The following is a 25,239-nucleotide window of genomic DNA, read 5'->3' as shown; positions in this document are numbered from 1 at the left end:
CCTGTGGTTGGTGGTTAGAGCACTGACATGGGATATGGCTAGGATGACCAGATGTTCTGATTTTATTGGACAGTTCCAATATTTGTGACTTTGTCTTATAGGGGTTCCTGGTACAGGAGGGTCCTTTTCCCCAAACATACCTTCTGTCCTGATTTTTTTTTCACCTGTGCTCTGTGGTCACCCCAGGTGTGGGAGACCAAGGTTCAGTTCTTCCTGCTTCCTGATGAGAAGGGAGTTGAACTCAGATGTTTGCCTGCAGGGGAGTGCTCTACTCTAGACTGTAGACCGGGGTGGGAAACTTTTTCAGGGCCACTGACCCACAGGAAAAAAGTGAGGAGAAAAAAAAAACAAACCCACAGAACCCTCACTAATACAGCCCAAGAGTGATACCTCACACGCCAGCACCACAGGTAGGCAGCTAGAGAAGTTGGAGGCCTGAGATTCAGGGTGTCCACCAGGCCAGACTGCGTCTTCTGCGGGTTTGAGGCAGGACCAAAAATTGTGGGGTGGGGGGTTCAGTGTGTGTGTGGAGGAGGGGGGTGTCTGCTGGGGCATAGGTGGGGCAGTACAATGCTCGGGTGCATTCACACACATTTAGTGCAGGCCAGCAGGTTCCATATGGCCAGGTAGCGTGTGACCTACTGGTCAGCCATCACATGTACATCTGGTGTGTGAGCACTAATGCACCACATGCCTTTTTTGAGGGGCAGTGCTTAGAGCCACCTTTCCCATTAGCTTCAGTGTCATCACACTTTGGAGCCCATTCTCAGCTGCTAACCCAGCCCACTCATTGTACAGGGAGTTGGGCACACAGGCAGGAGCCAAAGGTTGCTGTGCCTTATCTGAATCAGGCAGAGGACAGATTAGCAGCTCCATAGTGCAGAGGCAGGAAAGCACTGATCTACAAGTGGGACTCCTATTTGAGCTAATTCATGTAATTATTAACTTGGAAACAGGAATTCAGGAAATAAACTGAGTATGGCTAAATGGCAAAGTGTCAGAGCTTAGCTGAGCCATGCAGAGATGCAGACAATAGAAATGCAGCTCAGATACCCGATGCTGTGATTCCAGTGACAAACACATAAGGTGTAAGTAGAGTGCTTTGGAGGATGAGCAACTAGCCTGAGGCATCACACAGCATTCATGTAACCCTACAAGCTGGAGGACTGCATGAGAACATGGTGTAGCTACTGACCTGAAGAAGCAAGTACCAGGTCACTGTGAGGCAACTGAAGTATTGCATTGTAGAAATTATCCCTGACTCCCAACATGAGATACTGCCATTGTTATCCCTGACCATGAATGTGAGATACTGCCAGTGAGTTATCCCTGACCATGAATGTGAGATACCACCATTGTTCATGTCAGAAAAGTGAGGGACACTTTGACATGTCAAAATTCAAGTGCTGTCAGAAACTGGAGATTAGGAGTGTCATGCCTGGGGAATCAATCCGTTAGTCACGGCTGCTTAGTCAGCCCAGCCTGTACCAACCACATTCAGAGGAAACATTCCCAGCTAGGACAATGGATCTGATCCATGTAGGAAAAGCCAATGTTTCTATGGGAATATGCTTATTTCCGTAACTCTCAAAACCAAATACTGCTCTGAGTGTGACTGCTGAGCAGCTTACAGTGTGCTACGCAAACCTGAAGTAACTGTCAACATGCTAGTGACTTCGCCCAAAGAGTTGGGGCACAAGCCAACTTAAAAGTCAGGCATTGTAACAGCCTGACTTCTCTGGGAAGCAAACTGGCTGATTTGTGAACAAATGGTGGGGGGGGACTGGACATGCTAGAGGTTTACACTTATATAAATAAGGGCACAGTATTGTTCTTTGAAAAATGATTGGATAAATGTATGTCATAGGCCTCCATAGTCATTTGTTCTCACTGACATCCATAGTAAACTTGTTCAGTGTCAGGGTAAAAGGGTAGGGCTTTTTCCCCAGAAGTTCTAAAGCCACAAATAAAACCTGCAACCTATACATTCTTATTCTGGTGCCAATTTTTAGACAACTTGACCACCAATTAACTTTTTTTCAGTGTATTTGTGTGGAGATGTCTTTGAAAGAGGAGTTCCCTGATTTCTGGTGCTGCAACTACCAAGTGACTGCAGGAGTGAAGAAATACACCAATCCACACTGTGTTGGCTGCTCTGATTTTATAACAAAAATGCTGCATGCGTTACACACTTTTGGAATCTGTGTGGTAGTACTGAGTGCTGCTCTGATCTTCTATTTGAAAGACTGTGATGCCTTTGTAATAAAAGCTGAAGTTTTAAAGCTTGTTGCCAGGCCTCAGCAATGAACAGTTCAATCATTAAACTACTTGTGCTAAATATTTTTCATTATTCCAAGCAGCTACAAATGTAGCCCATTAAGCCCCCTCCCCACCTTTTTGAGCCTCAGTAATTATAAGATGTAATGTAGCTTTTAATTTGTGAATTTTTAAAGTAGTTTTACACCTTCCATCAGGACTATTCCCATTTTAACACAACTCATAAAACTCTTGTTTGGAATTTTATGCATTGAGTAAAATTTTGCATTTTATTAAATGACCGGGGGGGGGAGGGGGGGCATTTCACATACACTTTCAGTAACCAAATGAACCAAGAAACATTTTTAAAGTTCACTTAAATGTGTTGTGGTTTTGTTTCTTTTTTTTAATTTATACCAGTTTTCTATCCATGAAGTGCCTTTGAAAGAGTTTGCCAATAGGCCTCCCACCATCAGCTTTCTGTATATGGTGCTATAACTTCCATCCTGAGGAGAGCTTAACACAAACACCTTTTCCAGCTCTGACATAGTCACCCATTTTGTGCTGTTATTCTAATATTATTACAATTGAAACGGTTTCCTTCAGAAATAACAGACACATACTATTAAGCACTTATCTGAACCTCCTCTTTGTCAGTGCCATGAACAGCCTATTAAGGGGAAGAATGTATCTGGCTCAAGGAGGCCAGGATTTCAGATCAACCCTGGGTATGGGAAGGGAAAGAATAATTGAAAGTTGTCATCTTCCCATGTTGCTCCCTCTTATTGGGTTTGTCCTTTATATTTAACTGCTTAGACAGGAAAAGTTTAGTGAAATACTTTGAAGAGTCCAAAGCAGCACTATTTCCCATCTTTTCTCAGGAAGAGCTTCTTGGAGAAGTGCTAATTTTACATCATAATGAATGAGAGGTAAAAACAGTCAGAAAATACTGGGCAACCTTGGGTTAATCTGGCAACCATTCATGCTAGTTAGAAACATGTAGGTGACAGTAACAAAAACAAATAGACCTGGTTGAAAATTTACCAATGGAATGTTTGTCAAAAAATGCCAGTTTATCAGAATCAAATCTTTCCACAAAAATTCTCTATTCAGTGAAATTTTGTTTTAAAAATTTGGAATTAGCAGAGAGTGTGTAAGAGTTCCACTTTGAGTTTTATTTCAAAACATCTTTTAATTTTGGTATATCAAACAAATGTAAAAAGCAAAATGTTTTGACTGACAAAAACCTCTTCCCAACCTTTTTGGTGGGGATGGAGTATGTGTCCATGTTTGTGATCATAGGAAATCTTGTTTTTGTTCTAAAGCAAAACAAACTTCATGAAAAATGGAAATTCTGTTTCCTGCAGACATCTGTAAGAGATGCTAGCTAGTGGCTGTAAAATATAACAGAAAAGAGGGAAGGCAAGCATTATCAAAATGTAATGATTAATATATGTAACACAAAAGTGCTTAAGGAAAAAGTGATTTTTTTCAAGTAAATGGAACTATTGCCTTACAGTACTCTACAAAAAAAATCAGTTTGTTAGACATACAAGAGGAGACCCTCTGCAGTCTGAATTTTTTTTAAGAAACCTTTTGTGTATTATGATAATGTAACTATGCTAGGTGAGCACTTTTTTGCCTATGTTATAACATTGGCCTTTCACATTGATTATATCCTGAAAAAAATAATTGTATGATGGAATGAATTGCTATATGGTGATTTGTGAAAACTATCTGAGAGCAATAGAGTGTCAGGAAAAAAATAAATATGATTTGTATACATTTATGTGGTTTGGTTTTATATTATATATATGCTCAGAAGTAATGCTGTATTATATTGTCTATGAAAATACTGATGCATGAATTTATTTTTCAATGGCCAAATGAATCATCCTTTGAAAGCCTGTGCGTCAAATAAATTTGGTTATAAATTTTCATTGATCTTACTTTTACAGTTAAATTAGTGGAATCCAAAATACAGAACTACACAAAACACTGCTCAACTGACTTATGTAAAGTAATAAATATACTCTGGTAGTCTCCTCAAGGCAAAACACCAAAATTCGTTAAGTCTATAAGCTTTATTGATACTTGGGGTTGTTTTTTTTTTTTTTCTGTTTTTACAGTTCACAATGCATTCCACAGACTTAGTTCAATACAGCTTAAACCACAATTGTACAAGTTTTCATTTGTAATTTCTTGCATAACAATGCTCAACATTTTCAAACATTTGCAGCATTAGATTATCTGCTCCACAGATTATGTTTGTGCAACACTGTGTATGCTCTACATTTTGTGTGTGCAAATTTATTATTGAAATGGTAGTGTTTCTAGAAATATTTTATTTTTCAAGCTTGTGCAATATGACTAGTTCTAAAATCAGTCCATTTTCCTCAAATATCAAGCACTGTGGAGCAGCTGAAAGATCTAAGCTTTGTGAAACACTATATATGTCAATTGATAAAACAATAAAATCACAATACAGCTACACTCATACCAAAAAGACAAGGTTTTTCACACTTGCTTTAATGGTATATTCTTCTAAAACATCTCATTTTAGAAAATCTGCCTCAACCTACCCAGACCATAAACAGTGCACAAAATGGGAAATGTTATCCTCCGCTCTATTGGCACTACCTTTTCTTGAATGCAGCAAGACTATCTCTGATGAAGCACAATGTACAGCTTTCTCAAATCTTTTGTATTAGCTGGTGCTGCACACAGGATAAACAAAGATGATTAGTTTTAAATCCTTACATAGCAGCTTACAATACTTAAGATGATGAAACACATGGCAGTCAAAACAGTTATTTTTCCTCAAACACTGTGCTGCTAAAAAATAAAGATCTGTGAAATTGCACTGCAATGTCAAGGTTTTGCTATTCCCTGACCCTCCCCACGTAATTCAAATGAGTATTTCCCCCAAAAGATGAACTCCTATTGATAAGTTGCTTCAAGATTTTTATTCAGTTTTACGTTTCAATCCGGGTATTTTAGCTTGGATCCTGAAAGATTGAAAAGAATTAAATTATTTAACTATGGAAATAAAGCAACACACACACACACACACACACACACACACACACACCCCCCCCCGGAAAATGTCAATGTTCATTGATATAGCATCTATATTAATCTGTAACTATAAGACAACTGGCAGTAAAGCAACTAAATCCCTCTTCACTCAGCCCTTCTCCAGAGGACCTAAGCGCCTCTGAATGCAAATCCAGATATCCACAATTATTAAAATTGCATGAACCAAATATCTTCCATCAAATGTTTAACTGCACGGCAAGAGATCAGTTGATTCTGCAAATCTCCCACAGTTTTTAAGTAAGTTTTTCATCTTGATGACTATACATGGCTTCCCTAACACCAGCCAGCTTGTAACAGCCAACAAACTTACTTGGCCATTGCATCTCTGGCAGTCTTGCTCACGAGTCCCAAATAATGGTCAATCTGAGCCTGAAATTTAAGAGAAAACCAGAAAAGTTAGCTACTTGCTTTACTGCTGCTTAAGGCTGCTTTATTACTTGCAACTGATCATTCCTAGTCAAATTACTTTATGCTTCATTAACTACTCCAAAAACTCTAAAACAAGCAAGGGCCCATATTTCTATTTATTCTGAGGTTACATACACTTTCTGCAAATCATAGGCATAAAACTATTCTGCTTCCACGAACACCAGCAGGAAATGAAACAGCCCATCTTCTAGAGTAAACAGTGCTTTGTGGTGGAGGAAGAGACTTTCCCAAATTAGCAGATGGACAGATGATGGGGCTTACTGAGGAAAAAAAAGCCAAATCAGTACTGTGCATCCACTTTCAGGAAAATCTCACTATTCTTTTCCCCTCCCAGCCACAGGAAGCCCAAAGGGGAAGGATGCTGAACCCCTCACTCTAAGTGGAGGAAGACCTGATACTAGAGGGTTCTAGATTTCTACCAGCTCGTGCAGTATCTTGTCATCGTTTGCTCTTTGAAAGCTATGTGACACAGCAGGGATTAATGTGTATGTATGCAGGCACACACAACACAATCTGTAGTCTAGCCTTCCATGTATTTTGGCCATATTAATAGTTTAGCTGCTAGCCGTTCAAATCCCCTTTTCTTCAGACTCCTCCCACACAGTTAGCACATCCTTGTGTACACAAAAATACATGTACTGTTCCTGCTTCTGGTTTGTTTTATTTTGAGAAATTATTTGTAGTGAGAACTGCAAAAGAGTAGTAACTTTATGTTAAGATTCTCGACCAGTCTGAGGCTCCTCCTTACAGCAGTACAATGTGTAGGTCTATTATTAGAAGTGTAAAGCTCTGAACAAATGAGATATCGCAGTTCTCTTCTGCTAACTGCCACACACACCTGAACTTGCCATCTTTCAGTTATGCCAGTTCCAAAACAGACACATCTGCACCTGGCCAGTTATGTGCCCAGAATGGCACTTGGCTTTACTCCTAGTCACTATGATACTAGTATGTTTAGAGCCCTGCATATTCATGGATATCCGCACAGTGGTCCCCCCAGGTGCGGGCGCCAGGGCAGGACCCAGCACTGCTGGCAAGGAAAGGATGCAAGAAGCTGTGTCCTAAAGCCCTCTCTACTGAGGTCTGAGTGCCAGCCCTGCATGGCGTCCCACCTCCCCATGCCTGGTGAGCACTGACCTGCAGAGCCCCGGCCCCAGCTGCCCTTACCCCCAGTCCCTGCTTTCATGTTGTCAGCCTCTTCCCTGCCTAAAACTACCCACTCCTCACTGGTCTGTGCCTCCTCCCTTCCAGATCTGTGGTGCAGATACAAGTAAAATCTGAAGTGTGGATCAGATGAGGAGTTGAGCCTGGCATTTTTGTACCTGTGCAGGGCTCTAAGTGTGTTACAATGGTAGTTTATTACCACTGAAATAGAACAGACACTCTGGATTGCAGAAGGCGTGGGACGGTAGTTACTGCAAAAATGTGTATCACCAGTAGGAGTTTCTCACCAGTGGTTGAGAAATTCCCATGGAAATTGTCAGTAAAACTGCTAAATCTCTGTTTCTGCCCAGGCGGCATCTCTCGAGAACTCATTATTTTGGTGCACTTGATCAGTCTACTGCACAGCCCTATGAGCTCTGTCTCAGAAGAAATAAATCCCTTGTTATGAAAACATAGGGCCTATTCATAGCCTTCTAACTGTGTGAACAGCAGAACCCATGAGCTGCCAGCTTCCAAGGGCCCGTAGCTTAGACTGCAGAGCTTTTGCTGAATTTACCTCAAACATTTGGACTTTGCTCCAAGGTCAGAGAAATCTGCCTCAGAAACTTGATCTGTCAAAACCTGACAATCATTTGATCTGTGCCAAAGTGGGCCTGGCATGAGGAATACCATCCACCATGACTATCGGGACCAGTCTGGAGCAGAGTGCACAAGCAGAGCCTTGTTTGTCTTCAAGCATGTCTCACCAGGAGCCAGGGTACTGGAATTCATTTAGTTCCTTTGCATCCCTTTCCCCTCATGGGGACTGAAGGCTTTGCAAGTGAGATTGGGTATTTGAAAGAGATGATTTTTATACTTTCAGAAAGTCATAGTCAGATGGTGATGTAAGTCCATGTGACTAGGATGCCTGCAGCCAGGCTAAGTTGTCAGTCTTCCTCTTCCAAAGCCATTTGACTTGCCTTCATCTTATGGGTACTACTTCTTTACTTTCTGGTGCTGAGTGATCTCTGATGTGCAGGCAGGTTTGAAAGCAGATGACAGAGCTTCCCAAAACCGCTGTGTGACTCATTGTATTTGGCCCCTGCCGCCTTCTTCACTGCACTGATCCTCTACTCTGATCCTTATTATACAGATGTTTTTTGGAAGAGGAAGGAATACCTGTTTCAGAGCTCATCTGCTCAAACACTCTACGGCCTAATGGATTCAGTTCCTGGCTAGCTCTACTACAATTGCCTGTCCCTCCCATCAATTACTGTTAACAGATTTACCAGAAGAGCATTAAACTGTGCCCAGTTGCCCCAACATGCCAGTACTAAAAATCACATGGACTCGGGAATAAAAGTCTAGAGTGGCAGCTTTAAGGTGGCTTCTCAAAAAAAACTACATAAAGTACTTACTGAGATTTTACATAACTCAGATACTGGTGTTTGAGTACTGAACAAAATCAGGATCAGAGGGTGAGATGAAATCTTACTAAGTAAACCCCTCTTACAACTACTGTTTGCTGGGAAAACCTCCACATATCTCCTAAAGAAGCAGGGAAACGCACAAAGAACCATGGATGGTAGTCTAAATTTACTCTTTGTAACACTATCAGAAACGTGGACTGGTCATCTTCACAAACAGTAACAGGTGTTTAGGTTAAAGGTTTAGGAGACTAAAAATCAGATTTCTAGTTACTCATTCTTTAGTGTTCCTGATTCAGTAGGAGCAATTTTAAATCAGACCTTTTATGTGACTATTTGACAGTAAGCACTCACCTGATGTCTGTCATAAACAACAGGGACACTGAAGAGTGAAATCAGAGCTGGAAAGGAACAGAGTGGCTGTAACTACAAATATCAGCATGCATGTAATTCAGCCAACATTTAAAAACAGTGCTCAAAGCCTACCATTTAAATAAAATAAAATTAAAATACATACATACATAAATCACAATGCAAAAAAAGTTAAGCTACTGTAATTTAAATAGCGCTGATATGAAAAATCGGGCCCTTCTCCATCTGTTCTGTAGCAATATTGGATTAGTTACAATTCAGCTTTCCGTCATCCTTGTGGACATGACAATAAGCCAATTTTGCACCAGGCAAGGCAACTGCCTTTTCAAAGTAGAGCTACAAGGCATCTTGGAAAGCAATGAGCAAACCCAAATAATGTTTTAAATTATGGTTTGTCCTGGAAATCGAACTTAAGGACAAATAAGGGAATTAAAAAAAAAATTCATCTTAAAAAAAAAAATCATGCAACAACCTGCATTTTGTTGTACTGCAAGTAGATACACACAGCATTTAAGAAGCTTCAATACATTTCCAGGTTAGTTTGCAAGCTGAAGTAGTTAACACAATTTAAGGCACTTACCCAGTATCAGTAATGTCAGACCATTAAACAATGCACCAACATAGGTGAATACCCACATCAACACTGCAAACTGAAAGAACAAAAGTCAGCTCAGCCATAAACATCGTTCACTCAAGACATGTCAATTAGAACACAGAGAGATGCCTTAAGCAAAATCAACGTTCTCTGAAGGCATGTGTCGAGCTCAAAGAGCAGTCTGTACTTCAAAGATAAATATAGATGAAGATTGGCATGGGTGCACTGCTGGGCATCAGGATGCACAGCCTTTCACTTCTAGGTCAGGAGTCTGACTTCAGCCCTAGTCAGTAGTGATGAAAACCTGCTACCATTTGATGACTATTCAGTGTTCTTTGCACTTACACAGCACTTTATGCATTTCCATAGTGCTTTATTATGCTGGGTAGGCAGGATATTTTTTCCTTATCACATGGAATAAAGCAAGGCACAGAGAGACAATAACTGTCTTGCCTAAAGTCACACAGCAAGTCAGTGGCAGAGATGAAACCAAACCCAGATTTAACACACACAACACCCTTCCCTGCAAGGTCAGAGCCTGCCACCACTTTTCAGTGGGTGAGATTAGGCTCGTTACCCCGTATGAGCGTCAGTATCACAACAAACTCAATTTTAAGGTTACAAAACAGATTTATAACTCTAGACTAAGACAAATTTAGAAACTAACGACATGTTTGGATAGGGAAATAAAACTCCAGAAACCCAGGTATTGCTGCTATGTCTTAGTTATAGGCATAACACCCTAAAACCACAGTATAATTCTGCAGTATCTCTTGCTCCCACAGTCCAGCCCAAACCCTCTGCTTGTGTCTAGTCCATATTCAGCACAGCAGGAGGCAGGGCTTTGCACAGAACTGGAGCAATACTGCTGGTAGAGAGATTTGCCCCAAGTCTTTACACAGCCCAAACTTACGTAAATTCTGAATCTACATTTTTTTAAACTTTTGTCAGCTTTTTTGTTTATACTCTCATCCCTCGTTAAACGAGTACTTTACTAAGGAGGACTTGCCTAAATGAGGGACACCTTTACTTACCTTTGTGCACCCTATGAGTGAGCTCCCCCACTCGTAAGAGCCTTACCCTGCCCTGCGGCTCCACCCCGCCGCAGCCTGACCACCCCCGCCGGCCCCACAAACCCAACCCATGGCAGCCTGACCCCCAGTCTCCGCCGGCCTTGCGGCAGCCTGACCCCTCCACACCTAAGCTGGACCCGCGACAGCTTGACCCCCGCCTCCCCTCCCCACCAGTCCAGGAGACCTAAGCCACTGCCGCCTGATGCCCCCCACCCCCGCCCAGACTACACATCCAACCTTAAGCAGCCTGAACCCCGCACCCATCCCACGGACCCAACCGGCCACCAGGTTTTAACCCTCCTTCCCACTCATGGCCCCAAACTGCCCCCAGCCTTTAACCCTCTCCAACCCCAGAAGCCAAGGTTCACTTACCTTTCGATAACAGCGCCACCTGCTGCTACTCCTTCACCGAACCAAAGACTTTTACGTGTATTTTAATGAGAATTTAGTGTCCCTCTTACGAGTTTTCACTTACGAGCGCAAAGCTGGGAATCAATTGTGCTTGCGGAGCGAGGGATGAGTGTATTGCAAAAGGGGTCACCTCAGGACCCTATTGTATTGGATGCCACACGAAAATTTAGTAAAGGACATGGCACAAAACCATAGTAAGGTAAAGTGAAAACCCCACTATTTCAATAACAAGTACTTTAAAAAAATCAAGTAGCATGTGCTCAAGACAGAGCCCAGCTTATGCCTCACACACCCATATACTCAGTTCCTTTACACAGAGGTATTAGATAAAGAAAGGAAGCTTACTAGTCCCTCAAAGTAAATGCTATTGCCTTTTTTAAGATACAGGTTGAACTTCTCTAATCCTAGAACTCTTATTTAGAAAACTCCATCATCCGTCATGATTTCAGTTTACCGTGGTCCCATAAGTTTGTTTCCAGCCACCAGTCCTGTCCCCTCCTGTGTTCTGTGCTGTTACTTAGCTGTAATTTACCCCAAATGTCTTCTAAGAGCCCAGTAAGCAGTTGAATTGTTAGTAATGTGCTAGAAAATACTGATCTCCTGTTGTTTGGCAAATTCTCTCATCTGGCACGGATCAGATTCTGAAAGAACCAGAAAAGAGGTTCAACCTTGTATTGCCCTTTTTTTCTTAGAATTGTATTTCCATGGCTCAAAGCCAGAGTGAGAAATAAGCAGCCCAAAATCTATTAGAGACAGTACTGCTCTTCCTACACTGCTCTATACAGGAAAGAATGAATGTGCGAGGTCTAAATTCACTGCCTACAAGACTTATGGTAATAGTCTTGTTGGCTACTTTAATCCTGATGGAAGAGCCAATTGCCATCAAGTCATTGTTTCCCCACTGCATTCCAATTAAAGCAACTGACTACACAATATGAGGATTTTGTAATCTAATTTAATGGCAATTATTAAACACTTTTTTTATGTTTTTACTATGACCTAGTTCCATTAAATTAATGGGTTCCATTTATCACAACATCATTCAAGTAGCAACATGGCTTCACAGTATTCCTATCTCCGTGTTTCCCAGTTTTAATTTGGTCACAGAACCATTCTAAACTCGTAAGAGCTTTGCACAACCCCATTCCCAGGTTCTACCTATCTCGGCCCCCAAACCTGCACCCTCATCCCCAGAATTCATTCACATCAGACCCCAAATCCACCACCGCCTCAAGCTTTACCCCTCATCCTGCAAACCCACCCCCCTCAAATCAGACCCTGGGACTATCCCACCTGTGGTGCTGGCTGGGTGGCTACATGCAGCCAGGGGAAGGATAACCAGTGCGGAGTGTTCCACTGGTGGGGGTGTGGCCGCTTGGGTAGCGAGGCAAGTGAGGGACCGTGCGCAACTCCCTGCCCTGCCGCTGCTGAAATAATGGAACTAAACTCAGTTGTCTTAACACGTGGATCCCTCCCACCACCCTGCCACCTGTTAAAACAATTAAATTTAGTTGTACTGTTCCAGCAACGGCAGGGCAGGAAGCCACAAGGGTTCTGCGAGAACTTCTCTATTTTCACTTTGCACAACCCCAGGGTTAAGAACACAAAAATGGCCATACTGGGTCAGACCAAAAGGTCCATCCAGCCCAGTACCCTGTCTGCTGACAGTGGCCAATACTAGATACCCCAAAGGGAGTGGACCCAACAGGTAATGATCAAGCAATCTCTCTCCTGCCAACCATCTCCAGTTTCTGACAGAGGCTAGGGACACCCATTCTGGCTAACAGCCATTAATGGACCTAACCTCCATGAATTTATCTAGCTCTTTTTTAAGCCCTGTTATAGTCCTAGCCTTCACAGCATCCTCTGACAAGGAGTTCCACACATTCACTGTGCGCTGCGTGAAGAAGAGCTTCCTTTTACTTGTTTTAAACCTGCTACCCATTAATTTCATTTGGTGTCCTCTAGTTCTGACATTATGGGAACAAGTAAATAATTTTTCCTCATTCACTTTCTCCACACCACTCATGGTTTTATGTAACTATCATAGTCCCCCTTAGTCTCCTCTTTTCTAAGCTGAGCAGTCCTAGTGTCTTAATCTCTCTTCATATAGGACCCGTTCCAAACCCCCTAATCATTTTAGTTGCCTCCTATGAGCCTTTGCTAATGCCAATAGATCTTTTTTGAGATGAGGAGACCACAACAGTATGCAGTATTCAAGATGTGGGTGTAACATGGTTTTATACAAGGGCAATAAGTTACTCTCTGTCTTCTTCTCTATCCCTTTTTCAAATGGCCCCCAACATCTTATTTGCTTTTTTGACTGCTGCTGCATTCTGCATGGATGTTTTCAAAGAACTATCCACAATGACTCCAAGCTCTCTTTCCTGATGAGTTACAGGTAAGTTATTCGCCATCATACCGTATGCAGAGTTGGGTTTATTTTTTCCAATGTGCATTATTTACATTTATACACATTAAATTTCATATGCCATTTTGTTGCCCGATCACTCAGCTTGGTGGGATCCTTTTGAAGTTTTTCTGTGGAACACCATTTGGGAAACGCTGTCCTATCCTATCCTAACACAAATAGTCTTCAATCACACAAATTTTGGAGGAAGCATTATATGATTATGCACCTGACAATACAGTTCCTTCCTTGGCTTTTTCTGGCAAGTGCTGTGCAAAGCTATCCTTTGTAGCTATAACTGAAAAAGTTCCTTTGAATTTTGCCATATACAGTACAAAAATTTCAATGTCACTTTAAACTATCATGACTCTACACCACCAGTGGGCATCAAGGAACAAATGGACCACATGAGGGCCCTCAGCAACCTGCGGCTCACTGCTGATTGAGGGACAAATTTTTTGTTCTTTACACATGCCTAACCCTCACATAAAGCAAAAAGTTTTGCTGCAGCAAGTGGGACTGTAAACAGAGTATTGTTGGCTGGAGTGTTCCATCACACTGGGAACCCTGCTTGTCGGCAAAATGGCCTGCTTTTAGTGACAGAGCCATGTTGCTAAAAGCTGTGTGCTGCATACAGCTAAAACATGCCTCACAACTAACTAAAACGAGCACACACTATATGGAGAGAATTTGCCTTTAGTAAAAAGGACAATGCATAAGGTCATCCAATTGTGACTGGCACTTCGCAGATGTCCAATATGCTAGGGCAGTCGTTTTTCAACCTGTGGTTCGCAGATCCCTTGGTCTGCACGCTACGTGTAAGGGTCCACAAAGGGCTGTCATTAACCCAGAGCAGTGCTTTTTTCAACCTGTGGCAGGCAGCCTGCTGTGGGTCTGCAAATTATGTCTAAGATTTCCAAGGAGGTCTGTGCATCCATCTGATAGATTTCAGAGGTCTGCAAATGAAAAAGGTTGAAAACGACTGGTCTAGAACTGTAACAAACACATTTGTTAGATGGCACTTGGGATGCGGAGTGAGCTGAACACCACTGTAAATATAGGAAACAGGAGACCCACATTTGCACAGATGGTTCAGTTCGTCCTTATTGAGTGTGGCAGTGGTGCGCTCTTCATGTAAGGATAGGGAGGGAGAAAAGAGACATTGTAGAAAAGATCTGTTTAAACCACCTCACTAGCAGACTATTGTAAGAACAGAAGGCACATAAAAAGAAATGGGAAGTGGAAGAAATAAGAATCCACAAAATCTTTATAAAAACACTGGCATGATCCAGACCTCCCGGCTACTAATTATTTAAATTATAGGACAGTGTTCGGTAGCCTCTCCTTGGGATTGTGGGAGTCTACACTGCAACAGGTAGAACCAGATACAGCAGGAAGGGCTATAACAGAAGGCTGAGATAACTATTTACACGTTTACTAATGCTGGACACTTTTACAACACTGATGTGAATGTCACATTTGCTAAACTCCATGTGAAATGTAGTGCTCATAGATGCTTTACATCATCTCAAGCTGCATAGCTACAAATGTTCTTCTGAGTATTTCAGATGACCAGAATGAGAAACTATACCTAGAAATTCACTGGGCCAGATCATGGCCACTTACTGGTGCTGACAGGGGAGTCAAAAATCAAGAACAGAAAGGAGTTAGATCTGTCGTGTCCAACCAGTTCTGAAGAGTAGCCACTATCGTGGTTACTGCTATAATGAACTAGCCACAATATATTTATTGTTCAAGCCAACTAGCCACACTCAACTGGCCAAACAGCCACACATGGCTAGTGGCTAGAGTGGGGTGGGCAAAATCAGCCCTGGGACTGGATCCCGCCGACCAAGCATTCCTCTCTGGTCAGACCCGCTGAGTAGCCAAGTGTGCATACTTAACAGCCACCAGCACAAGTTCAGCTGCCCCTTCCCCACCTTGTTCTGCAGAGCTGCTCCTAGGATTTTCCTGCAGAGCAGGGATTGGGGAGAGGGAGACACAACAGAGCTTCTCCACTCTGAAGCCTGGATAGTTAGTGACTCACTCGGGAGTGCAGAGCAGGGGAGGGGGAGACAAGAGAGCAAGACAGACTTCTCTTAAAGAGGCAGAGGGTGGTTTCTCTCAGCCTTACCCAAGCAGCACCCAGCACACACACTGTGTCACTGTCACACATACCCAGTCTGTGCCACACACAGTCACTATCACATACACACTGCAGCACAAAGTCTAGTCTCTCACATACAAAGTGTTTCTCTTTAACAGTCTCTCACTCTCTCCCCCTCTCTGTAGCCCCCTGCCTCAACCCTTCCACCAAAAGTCCCGCCCTTCAGGGGGGTCCAGAGCCAGTCCATGACCAGCACCAAAATTCACAGAGTGGCCTCTCTGCAAAAATTATTGCCAACCTCTGGAGCAGTGCTGGACACCAAGGAATTAGACTCTGCCTAGCTACCCCCAAAGTGAGATGTTTAAAGAAAAATAATCCAGTGTCCACATTCCAAGTACTTTTAACATCTGACCACTGACTGCGTTTAAACCTTTTCTTCTCAACCCTGCTGAGAAAAGCCAAGTCTACAGTTTTATGCTGAATACTTTATTGTTTACCTTCAGAGAATCAACTAAGTCATCGACTAGGAAAAGACGTCTCAGCTCCTTTACTGTGGCATTTATGTGGCCAAGTGCAGCATTGCTGTACTTCTGCATAAGCTCTTCAGACACAGCAACATCAGTCTCCAAGTAAGCCCTGAAAAAGAAAAGAATTATTCATGAGACACAAAACGACACTTGCTTGCATTCTACGTTTCTAACACGGATCTCTGGCCCAGAAAGCTAGAAGCGACCAGAAAACTAACAAAATGATAGCAAGAGTCAAGAATGACACTGATCAACTGAGAGGACACAAGATTGTTAGGCTATGTTTACACCACACAGCTTTTAACAACACAGCCATGCCAATATGGCAGTGTTACTAAAACTGGACAGTAAACCACTGTGTGTGCAAATTTACAAGCAAAAAAACACTTTTACCCCCCAAAAGTGGTGCTTGTTCTCTCGACAGGAGGCTGCACCTGCCCACAAAGTGCTGATTACACTAGCATTTGCCATAAACACTTCTGAACCACACAACATTTATCACTTGATCACCAGCATAACCACAGCCTCAGTCAAACAGTTTAAAACAAAAAGGTTGTTAATGCCTATCTCATGACCATGACTAATCAACAAATACTTAATTCTCCAAACTTTCAACACCTCACCCACTTTAATACAGTGCTAGAGTCACAATTCATTTTGAGTCTCTGGGAGGGTCCTCGAGTAAAGCCAGACCAAAACAAGTTTCAGATTCCTAGAAAACTGAGGCTATGTCCACACGATTATCATATCACTCAGAGATGTGAAAAAACACCCTTTTGACCACCATAAATTATGCTGACTTTAGTATCAGGGAGGCAGCTGAGATTGTCTCTTCAAAAACAAGAGGTGCTGTGGCTCCTTACAGATTAACACATACCCTGGAGCATAAGCTTTCATGGGCAAAGACCTGCTTCGTCAGATGCAGCCGACTTAAGCGGTGCACACCACTATGTCCACAGGAGAGCTTCTCCCACCAACACAGCTACCTCCACTTGTTGGGGGTGCTTTATTATGTTGACAGGAGAGCTCTCTCCACATGGCATAGAATGGCTACACGAGCGCTTTTATAGTGGCCTGGGCTCAGCAATACAGCTCTGTTGCTGTAAGTTCTCTAGTGCAGACATGATCTCAAAAGCAGGAAAAGCTTTTTAAAACACAAAACATGTACTCTGCTATTATCCTGCACTCCTTCTTAGAGATTATAAAGCAGAAAGAGAGGCAGAAAAGGCAGTATTACAAAAATTCTTTGCCACACATGTTTAAGCATTGATTAACATAAAGACATGGATAAAGTTACCATTCATTTCAGTAAGTTTCTCAAGGGAATTTCTTTAAGCAAATGATTGTTCATGTTCTAGAGAAGGATTTGGGTCCAAAAGGATTTAGTACCTCACTTTCTGAAAGTGACCGATTTCGGCTTCCAATCTGCAACATGCCAGACTCCCTCCACTCTGCTGTTCAGCCTCCCTCTCTGCTTAAATGTCTGACAATTCAGCCAGAAACTGAAGGAATTTTCTAAACAAAAATCCTGTAATCCCATTAAAGACATGTTCTCTCTCTCTCTCTCTCTCTCTCTCTCTCTCTCACACACACACACACACACCCACCCCTCTGCCCCAGTCCATATCCCACCTTTTGCACCTAGTACTAAGCAGAGTTGCCAGCTCAGTATTAGAGTCTTTAAACAGAAACTCATTTTAAAATTTGGTTTCATGTCCACGAAGGGCTCAGGCCAGGTCTACACTAGTGGGAAAAATAATCCATCTAATGATATGGAACTCCAGCTGCGAGAACTGTGTAGCTGGAGTTGACAATCTTAAATCGGTTTTTGACACCACCCCCGCTGTGGGAGGTCAGTGGGAGAAACTCTTCCCCCATCAACTTGTTGATAGTGGAGCCTTGATCATTTAAATTTAGCATGGCCCCACTAGGCACACTAAATCGAAACCTAGAAGATCGACTGCCAGCATGCTGATCTTCCAGTAAATAAATAGAGATGGACCCTCAGAGAGGGGATTAGGGCACCTAATTCCACACTGCTCCATTATTGGCAAATTAGGTCTATTCTCCATTTCCATCTAAAGGCACCTACTTTGTTTAACAGATAACTAGAATGATGGGACACATTTTATATTTATACAGTTGTGTTATATATTATTTACCTATAAAAAGTATTTTTTTTGTTTTACAACATGCAAAAAGTGTGCTAAGTGAGGACAGATTCCCTGTCCTGAGGAATTTGAAATCTAAGTTCTGACATACGGCAATAGAGAGGGGCACCCCAACAGCTGAGGTAGATTTGGGGCAGAAAGTGGGATGTCCAGCACATAGCAAGTTAGCACAATAAAGACATTTATGATAGTCATTGCTGGTGGGCATTGTAGTAGAAGTGGATGTAAACACAGGAGCCGAAAGGGGAGCTGGTAAGGGCTACAGGCACTGGCTCCGAAAGGGTGTTCTGAAATAAGTTGGGCAGTGCCGGAAGGCCATTGGGGACAGAGAACTGGACAGATGGCTGGCCAGCATCCTATTTTGCATTGCTTTGCTGCATGCTGTCACAGCTGTGCGTCTGTATTTTAATATCTACAGCCACAGATACATTTTCTTCCTGATCTGCATGCACTGAAACACTGCCCCCTTTTCAGGAGTGACACATTGGGCAAGGGGAGTGCCTGAGGGAGCACGTGCCCCCAACGCTATGGGCAGGAGGAGCAAGGGGCCAGCAGCCAGCGGGGCCAGAGCCTCTAGACACCCTGGGGGATTAAATTTTAGATCCTGTCACACTCACTGGCAACAGCGAAGGGTGGGGGGGGGGGTGCTCCCCACCTGCATTACTCCACTTTCCACAGGGGAGCAGGCCCACCCTTCCCCAAGCAATATACCTGGGAAACAGAGCAGCCTGGGTCCGGGTCCCTCTGTTTCCCCCGACTGCTGCCAGTCGGGGGGGGGGGGGGGGGGGGGGGGAAGAGCCCAACTCCTGTTAGTCCCCTGGGCCGTGTCACTCAGGAGAGTGGGTTTGGAGGAAGGAGGTGGGGCGAGGATAGTGTAGGAGTGGGAAAGTGGTCCTGGCTCCCCCCCAGGCTGAGGCTGGTGCATGGAGGAGTCACATGGGAATGCCAGTACCATAGCTGGTGTCCTCCCCCGTCTCTCCTCAGCAGCTGCCTCTGCTCAACATTCCCTCTAATTTCTCCATCCGCATGCAGAATAAATTTTGTTATGTGCACTAAGACATGCAGATATGCATCACCCATAGAAACACCAGTGGCTGCTGGGGGCACTGTGCTAATCAGCTGGGTGCCACTCGCTCTTGCCTTTTTTTGGTGTGTGCAACAACCTCTATAAGCCTTTACAGAGTGCAATGAGGAGACTCCAAAGGGGAGGACAGACCACAGCTATCCCAGCTTTGAAGGAACAGGAGGGTGGGAGAATGGACCCTGAGAGTGTCTTCCACCAGAACACTGTAACTGTCCCCCTGGAGGAGGTTTTTAAACTACCACTTATCAGTGCTCTCTGGCTGTAGCACAAAAATGCAGCAGAAGAAAAATAAACTGGGAAAAGGAAGGAGAAGAAAAGGAGACTAAACTGTATTTTGGAAGGGAGAGGAGGAACGCAGTTGCTGGATGGGGTGGCTGGTTAGGACATTAGGAAGCTTGTATTCTTAATTATATTAATGCACTCATGTGAAACTGACACCTCTAAAGACATACTTTACAATAGGTGCACTACTATAGCCTATATGAAGCCAGTAGTAACACCAAACCTGCCTAACTTTCGACAGCATAGAACTATGCCCACTCCACAGTCTTGGGAGTGGGAACAGTTACTATTTAACCTGTTAATCCCTTTTATCTTAATTGATTCAGTCATCCAGGTCTTCAAAATTGACCCTAATTATTTCCAATTTTCCTCATTAGAGCCCAAGTTTTCAGATTTATCCACTGATTGAGTCATAATGAGCCTGGACACCACATCTAACAAACGGCTTATAATCCAACAAAATGGACTCATTTAGTATGTAGCCTTAGTTTTACACAATCATGTTCACATACTAAGAGTTAAGCATGTTATTAAGCAAGGATTTCAGAAAGAGGTATTAACAAAATGTGAATAACTGAACTGTATGCGCTGTATTTACTAAACTTTACCAGACCACAATTTGCTTTACAGGTTCCCAACTATGACATTTTCAAAATAGTTAGTACATGACATAAGGGCATATTTGAAGTGCTGAATCAAGTACTAAAGTGTAAGTTCAATGAACCAAACTGAAGCAAATAAATATTCTGTTTTACAATGCTAATGGAATCTCTCTAGCCTTTCGGAAAAAGAAAAATACACCAGGCCACACATTTCCCTCCCCATTCATCCATTTTCCTTACCATTTCTTGTGTTCCTAATACAAAATTCTTGTGAAAATGAGTCACATTTGAGAGTAGCTATCATTGAGGGGGGCAGATTGTACAGTACTGAGGCTGTCTACACTGCCATGAGGCTTGTACAGTATACATATTTTCAAGCATACTTAGGCATCCATAATGCTATTCCAAACATGTACTTCATATTAAAGAAAAACCTCACCTAAATGGGTGGCCTTCATCGGACTTCTGGATTGCCTGGATAACTCCCTTGTATATCCTGAAGCTGATCGTCACAGAAAGAAGGGCCAAGGCAATGTAAGCTGTCACACTCACAATGCTGAACACTGTTAACGAAAGCAGCAGGAACAAGCTGGCACCAAACACCACTCCTGTTTTCTTAATGTCTCGCCAGTAAAGGAGGTCAACAACTAAAAGTCAAAAGGTCTGAAGTTAGAATACAAGTCCTGGTACATCCACATAAGTGTACATTTGTTTTATCTGAATATTAACCTTAAATAATTGAACCAAGATATTTCTACATTATTAAAGATTATAAACAAGTTGAGAAGAGTTAGATCTGGTTTTACCCTAGACTCTGGATAGCTGGAATTGCCCCAAACGCATTTGCTAAAATTAAAGTGCAGTTCTGCCCTGAAAAGAGACCATGTTGAAATAAAATTTTACTTAATTCATCTGTTCTTCATGAGCATTCCAAGTCAGGCTTGCTCACTTCTGTGACAAGTTTTTCTGTTTTTCATTCCAGTAACTATGTGCACCCAACCCAGCTAAAGGAGAGTCTACTTCTCTTGCGGCTAAGCAACAAAATATTGACTGAATTCAAACCCTCTACACCTGTGTAAACCCAATGAAAGCAAGTGCATAGATATTACTGCAGGCAGCATTTTAATAGGGTTGGTTACACAAATGTAACTGGTGGCATAACTGGGCCAGCATAACTTTTTCTACTGGTGATGTTGAGTTAAGAACAATGAAATCGTAGGGCTGGAAGGGCCTTTGAGAAAACCCAGTTTGATTTCCACTCAAAGCTAAATTTTAGGCCAATGATGGGCAAAATGTTTGTGTGTAAACTTAGCCTATTTTTTCTATATAACCATAAAAACACATTATGCCATTTTTATTATTACTATTCAGACCAACTGCTGTTTGGGTACATCTGTTTGCTGGCTTAAAATGTGAAGTTTCATCTTTCTGGGTTTGAGTCTGCTGCATTTTTAAGCGAAGTATCACATGAGAGCCTCCATTGTAGCATGCAGGAGTATCTAATGTATCCTGATTTTATACATTTCTTATGTTATATGGTGGGAAACATCATAGGTGAGTTCTGAATTGCCTAACTTCACAGCTGATTTCTTTTGAAGAAAAAAAAATTCTTTTCCACATCATCCCTCTGCATCAATAGTGATAATGTAAAATGCATTAGATACAGAGATCAATATAAAAAGGTAAAAGAAAAAAAAAGTGGTTTTGGCATTATAAATAATGTTAGCTAGTTAGCTGTTTATAAAGACTTTTCAAAATGTGAAGCACTACTATGTGTATTAGCTATTCTAAATTGACTGTGACATCTGTTTATCTGGCTGAATTTAGTTGTGTTAAATTTTATGTGAGTTTAGCACTCCAAAAGCATCTTGATTACCTTAAGAATTTTATTGTAATAACAGAACAGCCACAATCCAGAACAAACTCCTACAAGGTAAGCAGTTAAACAATATTGGGGAGTGTATATAATCTGATGAAAACTGACATACTCTAGTTTTAAATAATGATGTGCTACTTTAGGGACAGTGCCTGCAGGTATCTGTGTAGTCATATTTTACTATCACATGCAGTCCCACTGAAGCCAGTAAAATTATCCATATAAATGAAGTTATGTATATGCGTAATCAGTTTTGGAACCAAAGCTTTGAATTGACCACCTGGTGTTTGAAAGACTGAAACTCTATGCTTTGAAAGATTTAAAAAAGACTGGACAAATTTCATAATTTCTAAATACAATTTAGGTATTTTCATAATTCATTATCATGATTATTTTATTATCAGTATTAATAGAGTAAACTCTTTCACATCCAGTAGCTCCAGGACTGGGAGGTTGCTGGATACTCAAATATTCTGGATAACAGAGAGTATACCTAGCAATACATAACACTGAAAAACCCCCAAAAGATTAGATATTAAGAAACAAAGAAACAAATGAAGTATGCCAGTTACTTTATTTATCAGCAGTAGTACTGTAAACTTATACTTGCTGTATTTATTTGTATTTACTTTCACTATACTTACAGAAAATGTAACTAAAATTTACTTATGGTTAAAATGCTAGTTATTTACAAGTTCCGGAGACAGTAAACTGGGGAGAGTGATAGCTCAGGTGGTTTGAGCATTGGCCTGCTAAACCCAGGGTTGTGAGCTCACTCCAAGGAGGCCATTTAGGGATCTGGGGCAAATTAAAAAAAGGGATGGTGCTTGGTCCTGCCAAGGAGGCAGCGGACTGGACTCTATTGACCTCCCAAGGTCCCCTCCAGACCTCTGAGAGGTGTATCTCCATATACTATATTAATATCCAACAGCCCTGGGACTGGGAGGATGCCAGACGGTGGAGAGGTGTCTTCCCCCAGTCCCTGACACAGCTACCTGCCTCCTTGCAGGGGACTCTCATCCCGCTCCTGCTGCAGGAATGTGATCTCCTCCATCGGCTCCTCCTTTTCCACCTCATAGGGGGCTGGCAGATGCTCCTACCCGCAGCTCAGACAGTGCGGCAGCTCCTTCTGCCACCAGCTGCCCCGCCGGACTGCTCTTCATCAGTGCCTCCTTCTCCTGGTTGGCCTGCAGCAGGGCCTCACTATGTCTCTCCTGCTCCCAGCACATCTGCCCCAAATGGTGGGACTCTTCCTCTCTCCTGAGATCAGTGTGCTGCTCTCCAGCAACTGGGCTGACGCCTCCAGCTTCAGCTGATCAGTGGCTGCATGCTCAGAGGTGCGCACTGGGGTCTCCAGGGCCCAACACGAGCCAGAGCAGGCTGCCACACTCAGCTAATGCAGTGCCTCCTCTCAGGACGCACCATTGCTGGGGGTTGCTAGGCACATGCCGATTCCCAGGCAGCAGGTGGATTCAATGTGGGTCTTCTACTCCTCAGGTGACCAATAGGTGGGAGAGGCGTGGGAGGGAGAGAGTCACCTGCGAGCAGCTTAGCCTACTGAAAGAGGCGGTGTAGGCGTCAGGATGGTGCCTGGTGCTGGTTGTTTGAGAATTCCAGACTGAATGCCAGTTAAAACAGAGTTTACTGTAACAGAATGCCAGATATGAACGAGTTTACTGTAAGGCATTACTGTCTGTTTATACGGCGTTTGTAACTGTGGTAGGACTACATTTACAGAGTTTAAAAACTTACAACAAATGTAAAAAATCATTCAACAGTCATAAAAATCCACAACATTTACTGGAAAAGGAGGTAGGCTATAATGGATACATCCTTGTGGGTCCATTTCTACAGCATCTTCCAAAAACTAGAGATCCGTGATCAAATACTTTGCTTGCTAATGAGCGAATGACTATTCAACTCGAATCTATTCGCTTCCTTCATTTGAACCTGAAATTGTATTTGCATTTCCCTCGCATACACACTGCCCTATCCCATTCAACATGGGAAGTAAAATACAAGCCCCAATGTCCGTCCCACAGATATACTGTTTCATGTTACAATAATGTAAATATATTTTTAAAAGTACACATTGTAAAATAGTTATAAAACTGAACTGTAATTTTTAGTCCATGTGACTCAGAGTAAAAGGTACATTAAATTTTCCCACCTCTGAAAGGGAAGGTAATTTAGAAAAATCAAAACTGTGTACTAGTGGAATGCTGACTTTAAAACACCAGTATGTCGCAGGGAAACTCCCAACAGTAATCTTCCTTATGTTTACTTAAATTTACATTTGTGTAAACTACAACAGCAGACCCTCAATATAAGTATTAAAGAGCTAATCTAAAGCAAGGGCAGCTGCCTACATATGGTAAGCATGAATTGTCATTTGCCACAGCTAAAAATAGTACTGCTAGCATGGGTGCCTCACATGGAGAACTCATCCAATTACATTTTGCCTTTAAAGCAAATGCCGTGATAAGAAGCTGATTGCAGAATTTGCTGAAGTCTTTTCTATCACAGGTTTTAACTTTTAAGGCTGCAGCGTTCCAACAGCTGTTTTTGTGACAAAACAAGTGCCTATATATTTGTCCTGAAAAACCTCTCAAAAAAATAAATGAGCCACAAGACACTTTTTGATAAATTAAAAGCCTCAGGAGTCACAATAGAGTTTTAAAGTCATGTATATATATATTAAAACAAAAAAGAACTAACCAATTTTGGCATCCATCTTGAGTTTGCCTGCATGCACCCAGATCTTGTACAGCTGACAAGCCAGAACCTTTTCACTTCCGGCTAGGGTATTCAAAGGTCAGATATACGCAACTGCCTGCAGTCTCACTACTACAGTTAGAAGCCTCACTGACTAACTGCATGCTTTAAGCTTTCAGCCAATAGTTTTCTCCCCTAATAAATCCTTGGAATGCAACTGAAGTTTGTTTTAAAGATACTTGCAACTGAAGAGGACAAGTAAACATTCTACATCTAGCCTGAAGATTTCAGAGTCAAATAAAGATTCTATTTTAGAAAAAGGAATGAACAAAGAAAGGACAAAATCACGTCTCATTTAAGAGACTGAAAGTAGGATTTAGAAAGCACTTCTCACATGTCTCCTGCAATCTAACAGTTAAGCTGAAATTCTTGATGACTGTTTCTTTGACATACCAGTTTAACAAAAAACAGATTACAGTTGTAGACAACTGCCATTTTTGACCCGATTTTACAATTGCTGCAGCTTTAACAGGCATTTATAGCGTGGAACATTTTTTGTAAAAAAATCAACCATCTACAGTACATACTATGATAGTACGGGTTGAACCCCTCTTGTCCAGCAGCCTCATGACCTGCCCATGCCAAGAAGGGAATTTGCCG

At 42.2% G+C, this 25,239-nt stretch overlaps 2 protein-coding genes across 11 annotated transcripts in view; one reads left to right on the top strand and one right to left on the bottom strand.

The window, feature by feature from the left end:
• EML6 (EMAP like 6) overlaps positions 1–2,485 on the top strand; it is a 215,953-nt gene extending 213,468 nt beyond the window's left edge. For all 6 annotated transcript variants that reach the window (XM_074988499.1, XM_074988501.1, XM_074988500.1 and 3 more), the window contains one exon: positions 2,044–2,485. In XM_074988499.1, the coding sequence (XP_074844600.1) occupies positions 2,044–2,068 (25 nt within the window). In that variant the 3' untranslated portion in view covers positions 2,069–2,485. The remainder of the gene's footprint in view (positions 1–2,043) is intronic.
• Positions 2,486–4,583: 2,098 nt separating this feature from the next.
• The window catches only part of RTN4 (reticulon 4), a 78,342-nt gene continuing 57,686 nt past the window's right edge, over positions 4,584–25,239 (bottom strand). For 4 of the 5 annotated variants that reach the window (XM_074989506.1, XM_074989507.1, XM_074989508.1 and 1 more), the window contains 6 exons: positions 20,428–20,635; positions 15,820–15,958; positions 9,307–9,376; positions 8,709–8,755; positions 5,666–5,724; positions 4,584–5,264 (listed from right to left, as the gene is read on the bottom strand). In XM_074989506.1, coding sequence (XP_074845607.1) covers positions 5,222–5,264; positions 5,666–5,724; positions 8,709–8,755; positions 9,307–9,376; positions 15,820–15,958; positions 20,428–20,635 — 566 coding nt within the window. In that variant the 3' untranslated portion in view covers positions 4,584–5,221. Of the gene's footprint in view, positions 5,265–5,665; positions 5,725–8,708; positions 8,756–9,306; positions 9,377–15,819; positions 15,959–20,427; positions 20,636–24,582; positions 24,731–25,239 lie in introns of those variants that run through there. The other variant, XM_074989510.1, reaches the window with a different exon arrangement.

This window comes from Carettochelys insculpta, chromosome 3, assembly GCF_033958435.1.
Source record: "Carettochelys insculpta isolate YL-2023 chromosome 3, ASM3395843v1, whole genome shotgun sequence".
NCBI lineage: Eukaryota > Metazoa > Chordata > Testudines > Carettochelyidae > Carettochelys > Carettochelys insculpta.
This window is presented reverse-complemented; position numbering and strand designations above follow the sequence as displayed.